General features: G+C 45.5%; 2 protein-coding genes across 5 annotated transcripts in view; one reads left to right on the top strand and one right to left on the bottom strand.

Annotated features, from left to right (window-relative positions):
* Nucleotides 1–17,855, top strand: part of wdfy1 (WD repeat and FYVE domain containing 1) — a 195,465-nt gene that overhangs the window by 164,249 nt on the left and 13,361 nt on the right. The gene's annotated exons all lie outside the window — the stretch shown is intronic.
* Nucleotides 16,077–17,677, bottom strand: LOC132901382 (protein FAM200A-like). Its single transcript, XM_060943726.1, has 2 exons — nucleotides 16,672–17,677; nucleotides 16,077–16,549 (listed from the first exon to the last, which is right to left on the bottom strand). Exon 1 carries the CDS (start codon nucleotides 17,653–17,655, stop codon nucleotides 16,675–16,677), a length of 981 nt encoding a protein of 326 aa, XP_060799709.1. The 5' UTR covers nucleotides 17,656–17,677; the 3' UTR covers nucleotides 16,077–16,549; nucleotides 16,672–16,674.

The raw sequence follows: 17,855 nt of genomic DNA, 5'->3' as shown, positions 1-17,855 counted from the left end.
CATTTCTTATTCTTTATTAATAATTTTTTTTAGTAATGTAATGTGATCAAATGAGGAAAAACTGACAATAAATTGACAATCATTAAAACAAAACTCTCCAGCATCAATTCCAGCCCACAGACTGGAATATGTTTGCTGCCCAAGTCACCACAGACTCTGACACCTACACCAACTCTGTCCTGGACCATATTAACAAGTTTCTCTAGGGGAGGTTTGTGGATGGTGCATTGATGGTGTATTTGTTTTACGCAATACTGATTGTAACAAAGCAGTTTACAACTTAAAACTCAATAGTTAAAACTGCACAACTAGGGATGTCTCAATACCAGTTTTTATGAGTACATTTCCATAATTTTAACTGGAAAAACAGAGAAATTAGTGACTTGGTTTCTCAAGCATGAGCTTTGAATTGTTCACTTGTATTTTCACAGCAATAGCAAAGATGAGCAACAACATGGAATTTATTGAAACTGAGAAATAGAAGAAACATGAATCAACTTTTATGTTTCAATACCATGCAGTCTGATCTGAACAGCAATTGTAAGCTGTTTTGCCAATTCCAGCATTCAGTTATCAGTCAATGAACTTACATTTCTGATTTACGCTCACTGTACACTTTGTAAGGAACACCTGTACACATATTCATGCAATTATCTAATCAGCCAGTCATGGGGCGGCATTGCAATCATGCAGATGGAATGTGATCAGAATGGAGAAAAATATGTGATCTCAGCAATTTTGACCATTCATGATCGTTGGTGCCAGACAGCCTGGTTTGAATATTTCTAGAACTGCTGATCTCCTGGGATTTTCACACAATGGTCTCCCAGAGTTTACTCAGAATGGTGCAATAATGGAAAAAATATCCAGTGAGTGGCAGTTCTGTGGACAGAAATGCCTTGTTCATGAGGGAAGTCAACAGAGAATGGCAAGACTGGTTCAAACTGACAGAAAGGCTACAGTAACTCAGATAACCCACCCTGTACAATTGTCGTGAGCAGAAAAACATCTCGGAATGCACAACACCTCACACCTTCAGGTGGATCAGCTATAACAGCAGAAGACCACATCAGGTTCCACTTCTGTCAACCAAGAACAGAAAGTTGAGGCTGCAGTGGACACAGGCTCACAAAAGCTGAAAAGTTGAAGACTGTAAATGTAGACTGCAAATGACTCTAAATGGAGCCTGGTATGATGAATCTTGATTCCTGCTGAAGCACACAGATGGTCAGAATTTTGTGCCAACAACATGACTCCATGGACCCAGCCTGTCTTTTGTCAATAGTCCAGGATGGTGGTGGTGGTATTGGATTGTGAAGTAAATTTTCTGTTTCCCCCTTTAATAAAGATGCAAGCAGGCACAAACTTTGAGAGAAGAAGGTTTTATTGAAACTTCAGGTTCATCCCCAGTTGTTGCCCCATGAGCGCTTGGTCAGTGCTCACACACTCCCTACTTCCAGGCTTCTTGCTTACAAAACTCTTACAAAAAAACCCTTTACTCCAGTTCTTCACTCCAAAATTATAACAAAGTTATGTTATGTAAAGTTATGTTACTGTAATGTAAAGTTATGTTACTGTGGGCCTTTGAAGCCACACACAATCTTTTACAATACATACCATCCTGTCTGTTCTATGCTATAGGTTCTACTCCTTATTTGTGAATCAAGCTTGAAAATACCTGTTTTAGGACTCTGGTTTTAAAACAAATTGTTGGTCCAGAAACACACTTTCCATCAAGCAGAAAATTATACTAGGTCTAAAATGATGAAGCTCTAAGCAAACTCTCTTAACTATTCTTCAAGTGGTATAATGATATGAGGAATTTATTTTTCTTTCTTGGCACACTACAGGCCCTTTAAAGGGTTCCTGTATAGAATTTAAATATGATCAATTTTGATAGTACAAGCCCTAATTATAATACACACAAGTACAGTCACTTGATTAGCTATCATGAGTAGCTTTAAGTGCTTAAAAGTCCATAAGTGCGTCAAGCTTTATTGCACATGGGCAACCAATAAAGCACCCAGGATCAAGCTGTTGATAGGCAGGTACTGGAAGTTAAGTGTAACCAATGTAAACATAATTATTAGTCTGGATTTATTCAGACAAAAAAGAGTCATCTTCAAGTCAGTACTGATGGTGGAAAAATCTGTATGAACCTCGGAAAAAGGACCATCAGCATCTGGTAAATTATTTCAGCAGTTAATCATCAGATGATTCTAATGATGAAATAGGTAGTGCTTTGCAAGTGCAAAGTCAGGAAGGCAGGTCAAAGAGTTTGGCGGCTATCTGGTGCTGATGTGGAAAGTGTGCTAAGCAGAAAATTGACATTGAATGCGTTTGTTGTAAAGAGCACAAACTTTTATACGATATAATACAGGTACATTCATTAAATTGTTTCATGGATAAACCCGATTTGGAAATGTATGGTGCCCACAAGTCTGCTTTGGAAATGGCCTATATATAGGCCATGATAGCCAAGCATGTTGAGAGGGCCAGCACCAGCTAGAGAACTCACAAATCGGTAAGCAGCCTATTATATATCAAAACTTGGTGTGTGCGGGTGTTTATGTATATGTCTCTGTACTAGTTATAAAGTTTATTTAGTACAGGTGTGAATACAGGTATAGACATGCAGTGTGCCACAATATGGTCTTGTTAATGACAGCTCAAATCTGAGTGTGAATTTATAGCGAAGCTCCATACTTAAGAGCATATATTAATGCATCCACCTGATTTTTGATGGCTTTTACAACTGGAGGGTACCCGATCATAAGTGCAAGGCAACGTATCTCAAATGCTTGACCACCAGACAATATTTTGTATCTTTATTTACATGAGATAGATGGGTGTTGATCATCACTTATTTTTAAAAAGCAAATTAAAAATAACCTGGGATTATTTACTAACATTTTATACTCCTCGGGATTACACTCATTGTACTTCAGTGACCAGTCTTATTCATAGTTCACGTTGTTGCAGTGTTAAATGTTCTCTGAAATCTCGTCTCATCATCTTCCGCTTATCCGGGGCCGGGTCGCGGAGGCAGCAGTCTGAGCATGGAAGCCCAAACTTCCCTCTCCCCAGACACCTCGGCCAGCTCCTTGGGAAGAACACCGAGGCATTCCCAGGCCAGCCGAGAGACATAGTCCCTCCAGTGTGTTCTGGGTCTTCCCCGGGGCCTCCTCCCAGGGGGACATGCCTGGAACACCTCCCCAGGGAGGCGTCCAGGAGGCATCCGAAAGAGATGCCCGAGCCATCTCAGCTGATTCCTCTCGATGTGGAGGAGCAGCGGCTCTACTCCAAGCTCCTCCTGAGTGACTGTGCTTCTCACCCTATCTCTAAGGGAGCACCCAGCCACCCTGCGAAGGAAACTCATTTCGGCCGCTTGTATCCGTGATCTTGTTCTTTCAGTCATTACCCAAAGCTCATGACCATAGGTGAGAGTCGGAATGTAGATCGACTGGTAAATCGAGAGCGTCGCCTTTTGGCTCAGCTCCTTCACCATGACAGACCGGTAAAGTGACCATATCACTGCAGAGGCTGCACCGATCTGCCTGTCGATCTCGCGCTCTATCCTTCCCTCACTCATGAACAAGATCCCGAGATACTTAAACTCCTCCACTTGAGGCAGGACTTCTCCACCAATCTGGAGAGGGCAAGCCACCCTTTTCCGGTCGAGAACCATGGCCTCGGACTTGGAGGTGCTGATTCTCATCCTAGCCTCTTCACACTCGACTGCAAACCGCCACAGTGCATGCTGAAGGTCCTGGTTTGAAGAAGCCAACAGGACAACATCATCCGCAAAAAGCAGAGATGAAATCCTGTGGTTCCCAAACAGGATTCCTTCCGGCCCCTGGCTGCGCCTAGAAATTCTGTCCATAAAAATTATGAACAGAACCGGTGACAAAGGGCAGCCCTGCTGGAGTCCAACATGCACTGGGAACAGGTCTGATTTATTGCCGGCAATGCGAACCAGACTCCTGCTCCATTCGTACAGGGACCGGACAGCCCTTAGCAAAGAGCCCCGAACCCCATACTCTCGAAGCACCTCCCACAGAATACCACGAGGGACATGGTCGAATGCCTTCTCCAGATCCACAAAGCACATGTAGACTGGTTGGGCAAACTCCCATGAACCCTCGAGCACCATATGAAGGGTATAGAGCTGGTCCAGTGTTCCACGACCAGGACGAAAACCGCATTGTTCCTCCTGGATCCGAGGTTTGACTATTGGCCGAATTCTCCTCTCCAGTACCCTGGAGTAAACCTTCCCGGGGAGGCTGAGAAGTGTGATTCCCCTATAATTGGAGCACACTCTCCGGTCCCCTTTCTTAAAAAGAGGGACCACCACCCCAGTCTGCCACTCCAGAGGCACTGTCCCCAACCGCCACGCGATGTTGCAGAGGCATGTCTGCCAAGACAGCCCCACAACATCCAGAGACTTGAGATACTCAGGGTGGATCTCATCCAGCCCCGGTGCCTTGCCACCGAGGAGCTTGCAAACCACCTCAGTGACTTCAGCTTGGGTAATGGACGAGTCCATCTCTGAGTCATCAGCCTCTGCTTCCTCAATAGAAGACGTGACGGTGGGATTGAGGAGATCCTTGAAGTATTCCTTCCACCGCCTGACAATGTCCCCAGTCGAGGTCAACAGCTCCCCACCTGCACTGTAAACAGTGTTGGCAGAGTACTGCTCCCCCCTCCGGAGGCGCCGAATGGTTTTCCAGAATTTCTTCAAGGCCGACCAATAGTCCTCCTCCATGGCCTCACCGAACTCCTCACAGTTCTGAGTTTTTGCCTCCGCAGCTGCCCGAGCTGCGGCACGCCTGGCCTGCCGATACCCGTCAGCTGCCTCAGGAGTCCCAGAGGCCAAGATGGCCCGATAGGACTCCTCCTTCAGCTTGACGGCATCCCTTACTTCTGGTGTCCACTACCGGGTTCGGGGATTGCCGCCACAGCAGGCACCGGAGACCTTGCGGCCACAGCTCCGAACAGCCGCGTCTACAATGGAGGTAGAGAACATGGTCCACTCAGACTCAATGTCCCCCGCATCCCTCGGAAGCTGGGAGAAGCTCTCCCGGAGGTGGGAGTTAAAGACCTCCCCAACAGAGTGCTCGGCCAGACGTTCTCAGTAGACCCTCACCATAAGTTTGGGCCTGCCAGGTCTGTCCGGCTTCTTCCTCCGCCAGCGGATCCAACTCACCACCAGGTGGTGATCAGTTGACAGCTCAGCCCCTCTTTTCACCCAAGTGTCCAAGACGTAGGGCCGGAGATCAGATGAAATGACGACAAAGTCGATCATTGACCGCCGACCTAAGGTGTCCTGGTGCCACATGCACTTATGGACTTATGTCATAGGACCGACCCATAATGGTGGTCACACCCTTGATCTAATACTAACATTCAGATTAAATGTAGACAATATAGTCATACTTCCACAGTCTGAAGTTATCTCAGATCATTGTCTCATCTCATTCAAAATATGTCTGAGTAATAATATATGCACCTCACCACGCTACTGTATTAAACGTACTTTCACGTCAACTACTGCACAGAGCTTTATAAATGATCTCCCAGAGCTGTCAACTTTAATTGGGTCACTGTCAGCCCCTGCAGAACTTGATCAGGCAACTGAATGCTTAGAGTCAACATTCTGCCATACTTTAGATAATGTAGCTCCTCTAAAAAGGAAAATGGTCAGAGACAAAAAATTAGCACCCTGGTATAATGATGACACTCGCACATTAAAACAGACCACTCGAAAATTGGAACGTAAATGGTGTCAAACAAAATTGGTAGTGTTCAAATTAGCTTGGAAGGAGAGCTTCCTGAAGTATAGAAAAGCTCTTAGTGCTGCAAGATCAACATATTTCTCCTCCCTAATAGAAGATAACAAAAATAATCCTAGATTCCTATTTAATACTGTAGCAGAATTAACCAGGAATAAGTCCACTATAGACACATGCACACCTGCAGTATGTAGTAGCAACGACTTCATGAATTTTTTTAATGACAAAATTGAGAATATCCGACAAAAAATTCAAACTACTAATTTAAGGTCAGACAATGAAAGTGACCTTGTTGTTAACAATATAACTGTATCAGATCATCAGTTAGAATGTTTTACTCCCCTAAAAGAAACTGAATTACTTTCATTAATCTCTACATCAAAAGCCTCAACTTGCGTACTAGATCCCTTACCGACACATCTATTCAAACAGATAATGCCTGGAGTAATTGAACCGCTTCTAAAAATAATAAATTCTTCTCTTATGATTGGCTATGTACCCAAATCCTTTAAACTAGCAGTTATCAAACCCCTGATTAAAAAACCTGACCTTGATCCCTGTCAGCTGTCCAATTATCGGCCAATATCAAACCTCCCCTTTATCTCCAAGATCCTTGAAAAAGCTGTGGCACAGCAGTTATGCTCATATTTACATAGGAATAACATCCATGAACTGTATCAGTCAGGATTTAGACCTCATCATAGCACAGAGACAGCACTGGTTAAAGTAGTAAACGACCTACTGTTGGCGTCTGATCAGGGCTGTGTCTCGCTACTTGTGTTGCTTGACCTTAGTGCAGCATTTGATACCATTGATCATTCCATTCTTCTGGATAGACTAGAAAATGTTGTGGGAGTTAAGGGAATGGCCCTCTCCTGGCTCAGGTCTTATCTAACTGATCGTTATCAGTATGTTGATATAGATGGTGATATTTCTAGACGTACCGAGGTAAAGTTTGGTGTTCCACAAGATTCTGTCTTGGGTCCACTGCTTTTTTTCTCTATATATGTTACCTCTGGGCGATATTATTCGTAAACATTGTATTAGTTTCCACTGTTATGCTGATGACACACAGTTGTATATGTCTGCAAAACCTGATGAAAGACACCAGCTTAATAGAATTGAGGAATGTGTTAAGGACATTAGACACTGGATGCTTATTAATTTCCTTCTGCTTAACTCTGACAAGACTGAAGTACTTGTGCTAGGACCACATACAGCTAGAAGTAAGTTTTCTGATTACACAGTAACTCTGGATGGCCTTTCTGTTTCTTCACGTGCAGCAGTAAAAGACCTCGGAGTGATTATTGACCCCAGTCTTTCATTCGAAACTCACATTGATAACATCACCCGGATAGCTTTCTTTCATCTCAGAAATATTGCAAAGATAAGAAATTTAATGTCATTGCATGATGCAGAAAAACTAGTCCATGCTTTCGTTACCTCCAGGTTGGATTATTGTAATGCCTTACTGTCTGGATGTTCCAATAAGTGCATAAACAAGCTCCAGTTAGTTCAAAATGCAGCAGCAAGAGTCCTCACTAGAACTAGAAAATATGACCACATCACGCCTGTCTTATCCACACTGCATTGGCTCCCAATCAAATTTCGTATTGATTATAAAATACTACTATTGACCTTTAAAGCACTAAATGGTCTCGCACCACAGTACCTGAGTGAACTTCTGCTCCTCTATGACCCGCCACGCCTACTTAGATCAAAAGGTGCAGGCTATCTGCTGGTACCTCGTATAGTGAAGGCTGCATCAGGGGGCAGAGCCTTTTCTTACAAAGCCCCACTGTTATGGAACAGCCTTCCAAGTAATGTTCGGGAATCAGACACAGTCTCAGCATTTAAGTCTAGGCTGAAAACATATCTGTTTAGTCAAGCCTTTTGTTAATGGTGTTTATGAGGTAAAGGAGTAGATCTGGAGGGTCCTCAGACATAGAGTGTTTTGGTAAACTGGGATGTATGGATGCTGTCAGTCCCCACTCACTTGCTCACTCGAGTTTGTTGACCGTGTAGTGGCTGGCTGCTTTATGTCCCGGGGCTCCCTCATGCCTGTGTTACCTTCTGGCTCTCTCCTTTTAGTTATGCTGTCATAGTTAGTTACCGGAGTCCCTGCTTGTACTCGATGCAATATGTATACTGTTCCTACTTATTCAGGTGATATTGGGCATACCTAACCACCTGTGTTTTCTTTCCCTCCCCCCCACCCCAAATCTGTCCCTCTGAGTTACATGGAGTCAACAGGAAATCTTTTGGTGGAGAGGGTGGAGACCTCGACTGGCTATCGTAGCCTGCAGGGAATCGGCCGTCAGACATTCTGTCGCATGTCCCAGACCCGGTGAAATGTAACTGAATTGTCTTGGCCAGCCCTAAGGGTCCCATCTGCATCTCATCATTGCTGAGGAGTGTGCTCCCATCACCCAATCAAGCATCCAGCCAGAGCAGGTCATGATATATTTTACCATATTAACATGCCATTGTTGTGTGTTATGCCTGATGTAAAGACTCTCGTCTCTGTGAGCCTATCACACAGATTTAATACTTGACATTTTTAGGGCATACCTAACAACGTGTTTTCTTTCTCTCTCCCCCCAATCTGTCCCTCTGAGTTACATGTTGATCCTGGGATTGAGATGCTGGCCTCTTCTGCCCCTCGGACCTGCTTGATCCATCCTGGTGCCCTGTGTCTGGTCGGAGTTTTATCGCACCGCTCCTGTGAAGGACGGCCCCATGAGGACAGTTGAGGGTTATACCTGTTAAAACTGTTAATATTATAGTCAGGCTGTCTGTTGTTGCCCAAATGAGGATGGGTTCCCTTTTGAGTCTGGTTCCTCTCGAGGTTCCTTCCTCATGTCGTCTGAGGGAGTTTTTCCTTGCCACCGTCGCCACAGGCTTGCTCATTGGGGATAGATTAGGGATAAAATTAGCTCATGTTTTAAGTCGTTCAAATTCTGTAAAGCTGCTTTGCGACAATGTTTATTGTTAAAAGCGCTATACAAATAAACTTGATTTGATTTGATTTGATGGACACCCCTATGCTCGAACATGGTGTTCGTTATGGACAAACCATGACTAGCACAGAAGTCCAATAACAAAACACCACTCGGGTTCAGATCGGGGAGGCCGTTCCTCCCAATCACGCTCCTCAAGGTATCACTGTCGTCGCCCACGTGAGTGTTGAAGTCCCCCAGTAGAACAATGGAGTCCCCAGTCTGAACACCTCTCAGTACTTCTCTCAAGGACTCCAAGAAGGCCGGATACTCTATACTGCTATTCGGCCCATAGGCACAAACAACAGCAAGAGCCCTCTCCCTAACCCGAAGGGGCAGAGAGGCGACCCTCTTGTTCACCGGGGTAAACTCCAACACATGGCGGCTGAGCTGGGGAGCTATAAGCAAGCCCACACCAGCCCGCCACCGCTCACCATGGGTGACTCCAGAAAAGTGGAGTCTCCATCCCCTCTCGAGGAGCTGGGTTCCAGAGACCAAGCTGTGCGTGGAGGTGAGCCCGACTATTTCTAGCCAGTATCTCTCAACCTCCCGCACAAGCTCAGGCTCCCCCCAGTGAAGTGACATTCCATGTCCCAACAGCTAGCCGCTGTGTTCGGGGATCAGGTCATCGCCCAATCCACACTGCACCGGCCCCCTACGGCTACCTCTGTGGGTCGTGAACCCACAGGAGGTTGGGCCCACGTCACCGCTTCGGGCTGAGCCTGGCCGGGCCCTGTGGGCAAAGCCCTGGCCACCAAGCACTTGCATATGAGCCCCATCCCCACTAGAGTCGGGTCTAGTTAGCAAGTAAGTATATATTGTGTACCTATCCTTGTGCTCCTTACTGAGTTCTACAGTTTGCTGTGCTCCCGAGAATGTTAGCCTTGAGTTTGAGGCCTTTTAACTGTTTTTTTGATACTGTGCCTTCTGTTTCTTAGTGCTCCTTTTTCTGCTCTGTTTTTGTAATCTCATCTGCCTTTTTTTTTTGTTTTTTGGATTGTCTGTGTTTTTGCCTTAGCCCTGTTTTTTTTCTTGGATTTTGCCTTTTGGACTTCCTTTTGTGAACTGATCCTGAGACCTTGTATGGGACCTGTTTGGTGCAAGACCTGCATTATTTTGGAATTTGCCAGATCTAAATTTAAGTTCTGCAGCTACTTTCTTGTGATTGTATCTCTCTGCAGTTGGGCCAGTTCATCCATTGTGGGGGCTCAGGGGATCTTAAACTTACTCCAGGGACTGCCTCTCAGCCCAGAGACCCAGGGTTCAAACCCCTGTCTGTCTGACAGAAGAACTCTGCCATCATGGACCCAGCAAAGACCCCAAGCCCTCCTGCAGCTTCTTGAGCACAGTTACTCATCTTGTATCTGCTGTAAATAGCCAAGAGGAAACTATGCAGTGTCACAAACAAGTTTTGAGTGCTCAGTGGGCAGCGATGACTCAGCATGGGGCTATGTTGAGGGAAATTCTCCAGCAAATTCAAGTCCTCTCTACAACTCCACCTCAAGCCCCTGCTCCTCCCCAACCTCAAGTCCTGCCTGGGGGTGCATCGGAACCTTGCCTGCCTAACCCACAGAGATTTGGTGGAGACCCAGGGGAGTGTTGTGGGTTCCTGATGACAGTGTCCTTTGATATTCACTCTACAACCCAACACCTTCCCCACTGAGTCTTCCTGAGTTGCTTATATCATTACCCTTCTGACGGGCAGAGCTCTGGCCCGGGCAATGGCTTGGTATGTCCAACAAGATCCCATCTGTTTTTCCTTTGAACACTTCTCTGAGGAGAGATGGAGGGTCTTTAATCCAACAGCCATTGGCTAGTATGCTGCTAACCAGCTGCTTCTGCTGTGCCAGGGGAGTCCAGTGGGCTGCAGACTACACCATCTGCTTCTGGACCCTTGCAGCTGAGAGTCACTGGGGCCAGGAGGCCCTTCTGTCTGACCAGGGACTGTTTGACCAGATTAAAGATGAGTTAGTTTCTTGGGAAGAGAGATGGGATTTGAAGACTTTGATAGCCCCGATCATCTGTCTGGACACTTGTCTTCAGGAGAGGTCCCTAGCTAAGGGTCTCAAAAGGACTAGCCCTCAGGTTCCCCTAGATCTGGCTGTCTTTGCGGTGGAGAATGGCCCCGAGTTCCCTCTCAGTATCGCGACTTGCATAAAGCATTCAGCAAGAAGAGAGCAATGGCCGTCCCACCGTATAGGCCCTATGACTGTGCCATCGACCTGCTGCTGGGTACCTCTCTTAGAGGCTGCATCTTTTCTTTGTCTGCCCCTGAATGACAGGCTATGGACAGTTACATCAAGGAGGCTCTGGAATCAGGTTTCATCTGTCCCTCATCTTCATCTGCTGGGGCTGGCTGCTTCTTTGTGGGGAAGAAAGATGGAGGTCTTTGGCCTTGCATAGATTATCAAGGTCTAAACAAGATCACTATCGGAACCGATACCTGCTACCCCTCATGGCCTTTGCTTTTGAACTTCTTGAATGTGCCACCGTCTTTACAAAGTTGGACTTGCAAAACGCCTACCATCTGGTATGAATCTGACAAGGCAATGAGTGGAAGATAGCCCTTAGCATACCTGCCGGGCACTATGAATACCAGGTTATGCCCTTTGGCCTCACCAACACATCAGCTGTCTTTCAGGCTCTTATTAATGATGTCCTTAGCGACATGTTAAATCAATCCATCTTTCTGTACCTTGACATTTTGATCTTTTCCAAGAGCTTACACAAGCATATCCAATACGTTTGCCAGATCTTGAGCAGTCTATTGAAGAATGGTCCATTTGTAAAGCCAGAGAAATATGACTTTTTCATGTTAAGGAGGTGGCCTTCCTTGGGTTCATCATTTCTGAAGGTAGCATTCAGATGGAGACTGGGAAAGTCCAAGCTGTTTGATATTGGCTGACCCCAAGTTTAGTTAAGGAAACCCAAACGTTCTTGGGCTTTGCAAATTATCATTTTACTTGGGGTTTAGTTTCATTGCTGCGCCTACTTATGCTTTGACATGGAAGGAATTAGGTGCCCTTTTCTTGGTCCCCTGAGGCAGACAAGACCTTTAACATCCACCAACAGAAGTTCACCACGACTCCCATTCTCTGTCTGCCTGAGCCAGACCAACCCTTCATTGTGGAGGTGGATGCTTCTGATGTGGGAGTAGGAGCAGTTTTGTCACAGATGGCAAGTGATGGGGAAACTACATTCCTGTGCATTCTTCTCCCACAAGCTCATGGCCATGGCAAAAAAAAATGATATAGGGAACCAGGAATTACTGGCTGTAAAATTGGTGCTTGAAGAGTGGAGGCATTTGTTGGAAGGAGCTCAACATCCTTTCTTAATTTGGACTGCTCACAAAAATCTGGAATATATCCAATAGGCCAAATGGCTCAGTCCAAGACAGGCACGCTGGGCTCTGTTCAACAGATTTGACTTCGCCCTTTCCTATCGTCCAGGGACCGAGAATCAGAAGCCTGATGCCCTTTCCTGACAGTTTCTCTCAGATTCTACCGAGATCCAGCCCGAGCCCGTTCTACCCAGCTCCAGAGTCATGGCACCAGTCCACTGGGGCATTATTACTGAGGTACAGCGAGCCCTTTAAGAAATGACCCTGGTCCAGGTTCTGGGCCCACCAACTGGCTTTGTCCCCAAGTCTATTCCAGCTAAGGTTCTCCAGTGGGGTAATGCTTCACAACTAACAGCACACCCAGGATCCTTAAGAATTCTGGAGTTTCTCCAATGCCAGTTCTGGTGGCCCAGCATGAAGGATGTTAAAACATTTGTGGCAGCTTGTCCAGTCTGTGCCTGGAGCAAAGATCCACGTCAGAGTACTCAGGGCATGCTCCACCCTTTACCAATCCTTCGAAGACCATGGTCACACATCTCCTTGGACTTCATCATGGGCTTACCTCCATCTCAAGGTAACAGTTATTTTTGTTGTAGAAGACATTCTCTAAGACCTGCCCCTATTTGCAAACTTCCCTCTGCTGCTGAAATGGCTAGACTGATGTGTGAACATGTCTTTCGAGTTTTTGGTCTTCCTCAGGACATGATCTTTGATCATGGACCCCAGTTCACCTCGAGTTTCTGGTGGGCATTCTGCAAGCTCATCAGTGCCACAGTCAGTCTTATCATCTGGCTTCTACCTACAGTCAAATGGGCAGACAAAGTCTGAATCAAGACCTGGAGACCACCCTGAGATGTCTAATGTCAGTTAATCCATCTTCCTGGAGTATCCACCTTTCATGGGCAGAATATGCCCACAACACACTCAGGTGCAGCTCCACTGGTATGTCTCCATTTGAATGTCTGTTCTGTTGTAAGCCTCCTTTGTTTCCTGAGCAGCAGAAGGATTCTAGTGTCCATTCAGCCCTGAGTTTTGTGTGGAGGTATAAGCAGACTTTGAGAAGGACCAGACAAGCTCTGCTTAGAGCTTCCAAGAGGTACCGGGTCCGGGCGAACTGACGGCACAGACCTACTCCATCATTCCGCCCTGGGCAGAGGGTTTGGCTGTCTGCCAAGGATCTTCTCCTGAGAGTGGAGAACCAGAAGCTGGCACCTTGCTTTGTGGGCCTATTCAAAGTGGAGAGGTGGGTCAATCCAGTCTCTTACCGTCTACAGCTGCCCTGGTCCATGAGGGTCAACCCCACCTTCCATGTGTCTCAGTTGCAGCCAGTTATTGCCTCACCACTGACCCCCATCCCAAACCCCCTCCTCTCTTTCGAGTCATTGACAGACAGACAGCATTCACTGTCCACAGGCTCCTGAATTCTTGCCAGGCCTGGGGTGAGATTCAATACCTGGTGGATTAGGAGGGGTATGGGCTGGAGGAATGGACTTTGGTCCCGGCCTGGGACATTCTGGACCTCATAAGGGACTTTCATCTGGCACACCCTGATTGCCCTGGGAGCATCAAGAGATGTTCCGGGGGGGGGGGGGGGGGGTCTTGTCAGGTGTAGGTGTAATTAATGATTGTGTATTTAGGTTGGTATAAGTGATCAATCTTTAATAATTAAATGGATTCAATCCCATTGAATCATTTCATTTGACTCATTTGAATTGAATCCTACCATGAAATCAGTCTCATTGAATCATTTCAATTGAATTCAAGTGAATTCAAAGTGAATGAATTCAAGTGAATCATTCAAATGAATCATCCAGTGAATCATTTAGTGAATCATACCAGTATTTGATATAACTCAGAATTTTGATTACTTACCAAGATGCATCCAATTTTCACTTACACCTTAATAGTTCTTTTGCGATGTGGGTGACTTCAAAGTATCGAAACAGCAGACAGACACCACACAAAATTCCAATAATAATGTGTGTGTGTGTGTATATATATATATATATATATATATATATATATATATATATATATAATATGGCTTTAAATGTAGGCACAGGAGAATTTGCTATAAAGGTTGAATTGAATCAGGACTCAGGATGATAAGGAACAAAAGGGGGGGGGAAGGCCTACCACATGTCTCCTTGGAGAATAAAGGAAGCTGGCTCTGTTTTCTTGCTAAGCATGCATGAGCCCAGTGGATAGACAAAAGTTTTCAGGCCACTCACCCCCTAGCTCTATAGTATTATTCGATTTACTGAGATCTTAATGAGGTCAGGATGTGTGTGAGTAATGAAATTAGAACGTTAAAAAGGAAAAGAGAGAGAACATGCAAAAACTTACTGATTAACCAGTTTAAATCAACAAACAAATGATAGAGAACCAAAATCCAGTGTATACACTTCATATAATTTCACATTAAGTGAATAACTAATTCCTAAGACTTAATCTTTTTGCCCAATGCCTGTTCTTACTGCAAAAAGTCTTGTCTTCTGTAGAAAGGAGAGTCTCTCTGTAGAGTAGGCTCGAGGAGGTTGGAAGTGCTTCGGTGAGGAAGAGAGGAGTTTCTTTCTAGAAGCTTCGTAGCTGATGAGAAGAAAGCTCTGATCAGACAGGGTTAGGACGGTCCAGCTGCTCCCAACACCAATAAAACTGCCTTTTTGGTTGCAGTCTAGTAAGTACTGAAAGAATAACTGAAAACCGGTTTATAACTCGTTTGAGTTAAAAATCGCGTGTTTCCGTAGTCTACCGTGATCAAGAGTAGACAGAAGGAGGAAAACGCGCTGAAACGTGGTTTCGGACGGTCCGATGGTGAGTGTCCTTCTATGGTCTGTTCTTCGCTAAGTTCAGACACCAGAGACACAAAATGGTGTATTCCAAACACTTTTATGGAATCCTGAAGAATGTGATCTACGTGATCCTGCCCAGGCGTGACGTAGGTCAATGCGGAAGTTGGCTGGGAGTTGTAGTTCTTAGACACAAGATGGCGCATGGTACCTACATTCCCCCTTTTGGTCTCAGGGGTATGACGGAGTCGTAGCACTGAGAGCACCGTATCGTAGCATCGCTGTGTCCATAGTCCTTAAGGTAGACTTGTTCCATACAGTTCATGGTGTCCTGTGAAGACTGTGTAAACTTGTGAGTTCCAGTGAGACAGTTGGAGGTAGAGACATTTGGGCATATAATCAACATAGGCACTTGGGCATATAATCACTATCTAACTAGATTAGGGTTACCTCAAAATTTAAACAGTGAACGCTACATATATTTCATTTCAGTGAACACTACATATATATTTCATTTCCTACTCAAAGAAAATAATAAAACCAAAAAAAAAAAGTGGAGTAGAGAAAAGAAGTGTTAGTGTTTAGGGTGTTAAACCTAATCTTCTGTCAAGGTAACGGCAGCAGGTGGTTTGGCCAGAAAGCGTGCGCTACTGTGGCCAAAGCTGTCAGGGACGCAGACCCCCCTTACCCAGCCTGGCGTGTAGTGCCGCTATTCGTTTGTGTAACATGCATGTGATGCCAGCGGAAAAGACCCAGCCACTGAGAATAAGTCCCAAAACAATCAGACTTATGGTAAATTCTAGGTCAGGTGACTCTCTGACCCAGTTTTGGGAGACTATGGTCGAAACTCCATTCTGACCTAAACTAAATTTCACCGTTTTGGTCCCTTCAACCAGCAGTTGCTGTTGGAGGGTGTTACTGATCTCAAGATCATAACCTTCGAATGCATCTATCATCTCAATCTCCGAATCGTACTGGTCAGTACTAAGATGGTGTAGGGCAGTGGTCTCCAATTAGTTTTCATGGAGGGCCAAATTATGAACAGTAAGTGAGGCCAAGGGCCGCAGCCACCCCCCCACCCCAAACCCACCCACCCCACATGGCCATGCAAGACACAGAAGGTGGTACTAAAAAAATAGTAATTTTTATTAGGCCTACTCGCAGTAGCAAACATTTTGCAATATGAAAAAAAAAAACAAATATTAAGTGTCCAGAAGGGCTGTGTATTACAAAGTATGGACAACTAACAACCATCCTCCACACACACACACACACACACAGGGAGGGAGGGAGACAGTGCACAGAATTATCACTTTCTTTAAAAATGTAAAATAAAACATCAGCTTTCTTTACAAATGTAAAATAAAACATCAGCTTTCTTTAAAAATGTAAAATAAAACATCAGCTGCCACACAACTATATCTGCTGCCACACTAGTGCCAGGAAAAGCAGTATACATGGGCAATGGACAAACTATACACAACTAACCACCTTCCTAGCCGGGGGGAGAGAGAGAGAGAGAGAGAGAGAGAGAGAGAGAGGTGCAGGATTCTACAAGACTGCATCAGCCACATCAGTCACTGAAGAGAGATAGAGGATTCTGCAGGACAATATCAGCCACGTCAGTCACTGAAGAGAGAGATAGAGAGAGATAGAGAGAGAGCAAACAGACCAGATATTAAATGTCTGGGATAATAAAATGCTTACTGAGTAATAGGCCTACTACTGATAGACACAAATATTTTACTCACCAATCAGTGTGAGAGATGGCAGTGACTGGATGAGGAGGCAACCTTCATGAAGTCTGGTTTGTATTCTGTTGTGGCAATCTTCAAACAATCGCCAAGGTGTGCGTCAGACAATCTGTTTCTTGCGTCATTTTTGAGACAGTTCATTGCCGAAAATGAGGCTTCACATATGTATGTGGAGGGGAAACTTGTCAAAAGGAGCATTGCAACTGATCTGGTGTTTCTGAATCGATCACGGTCGACATTGATCCAGAATTCAGCCAACTCGCTCTCCTGGTGGTGCGCTTTAAGCGTGTCGGATGTTGCCATTTCCGAGACCTCCATCTGAAGCGATGCTTCATCTATAGAAGGCAGCAGTTTCTTGGCCTCCGATGTCCACTGGCCATCAGGCGTCACAGAGAACGGCTGTCTCAGAAAAAGGAGGATGTCACGGGAGAGCTTGCGGTTGCTTTCAAATCGCTCCTTGAAGTTCTCCGCCAGTTTGGTCACGAAGTGCACCATTGCTGGATCTTCGCGCATGCCGTTCTTTTCACAGTGCTGTTGCAAACGAGGAAAGTGCAACTTTCTCCCTCGAATGTCTCTCTCGAAAATGTTCAGCTTTCCCTGGAATGCTTCAATAGCTTCGTACATGTCTGCAACAGTGTGATTCTTGCCTTGTAGTTTAAGGTTAAGGTGATTCAGATGAGACATTATGTCGCTTAAAAAACACACGTATGCCATCTCCTTCCGATCGGTCAAAAAAGTCTGGAACTGTTGCGCTTTTTGACTCTGCAGGCTGGAGAGGAACGAAACAAGCTCGGCGTGCAGGTCACACACACGCTCCAACACACGGCCTTTGCTCAGCCAGCGCACGTCGTTCTGCAGCAAAAGGTCTCTGTGCTCAGCTGACATTTCTTCCAAGAAGGCTCGGAAAACCCGGTGTTGCAGACTTGAATTCGCTCGAATGAAATTCACTAGCCTGGTCACAAAATCCATGACATCTTTCATTTTGTTGTCGAGTTTCGCGCACAGCACTGACTGGTGAATGATGCAGTGAAATGTCAACATCTTTGGGTTAATTGCGGACAGCCTGCTCGCCAATCCCTGTCGAAGTCCCACCATGGACGGGGCTCCATCAGTGACAACTGACACAATTTTGTCCACGTCCAAGCCAGCCTTCTCAAAGAACCGTGTCAGCTCGTTAAAGA

This window comes from Neoarius graeffei, chromosome 17 (genome assembly GCF_027579695.1).
Source record: "Neoarius graeffei isolate fNeoGra1 chromosome 17, fNeoGra1.pri, whole genome shotgun sequence".
Taxonomy (NCBI): Eukaryota; Metazoa; Chordata; class Actinopteri; order Siluriformes; family Ariidae; genus Neoarius; species Neoarius graeffei.
This window is presented reverse-complemented; position numbering and strand designations above follow the sequence as displayed.

What these genes read in the sequence shown, in the direction of transcription:
- LOC132901382 (XM_060943726.1), bottom strand. Translation starts at nt 17,655, where the DNA reads ATGAAAGATGTCATGGATTTTGTGACCAGGCTAGTGAATTTCATTCGA.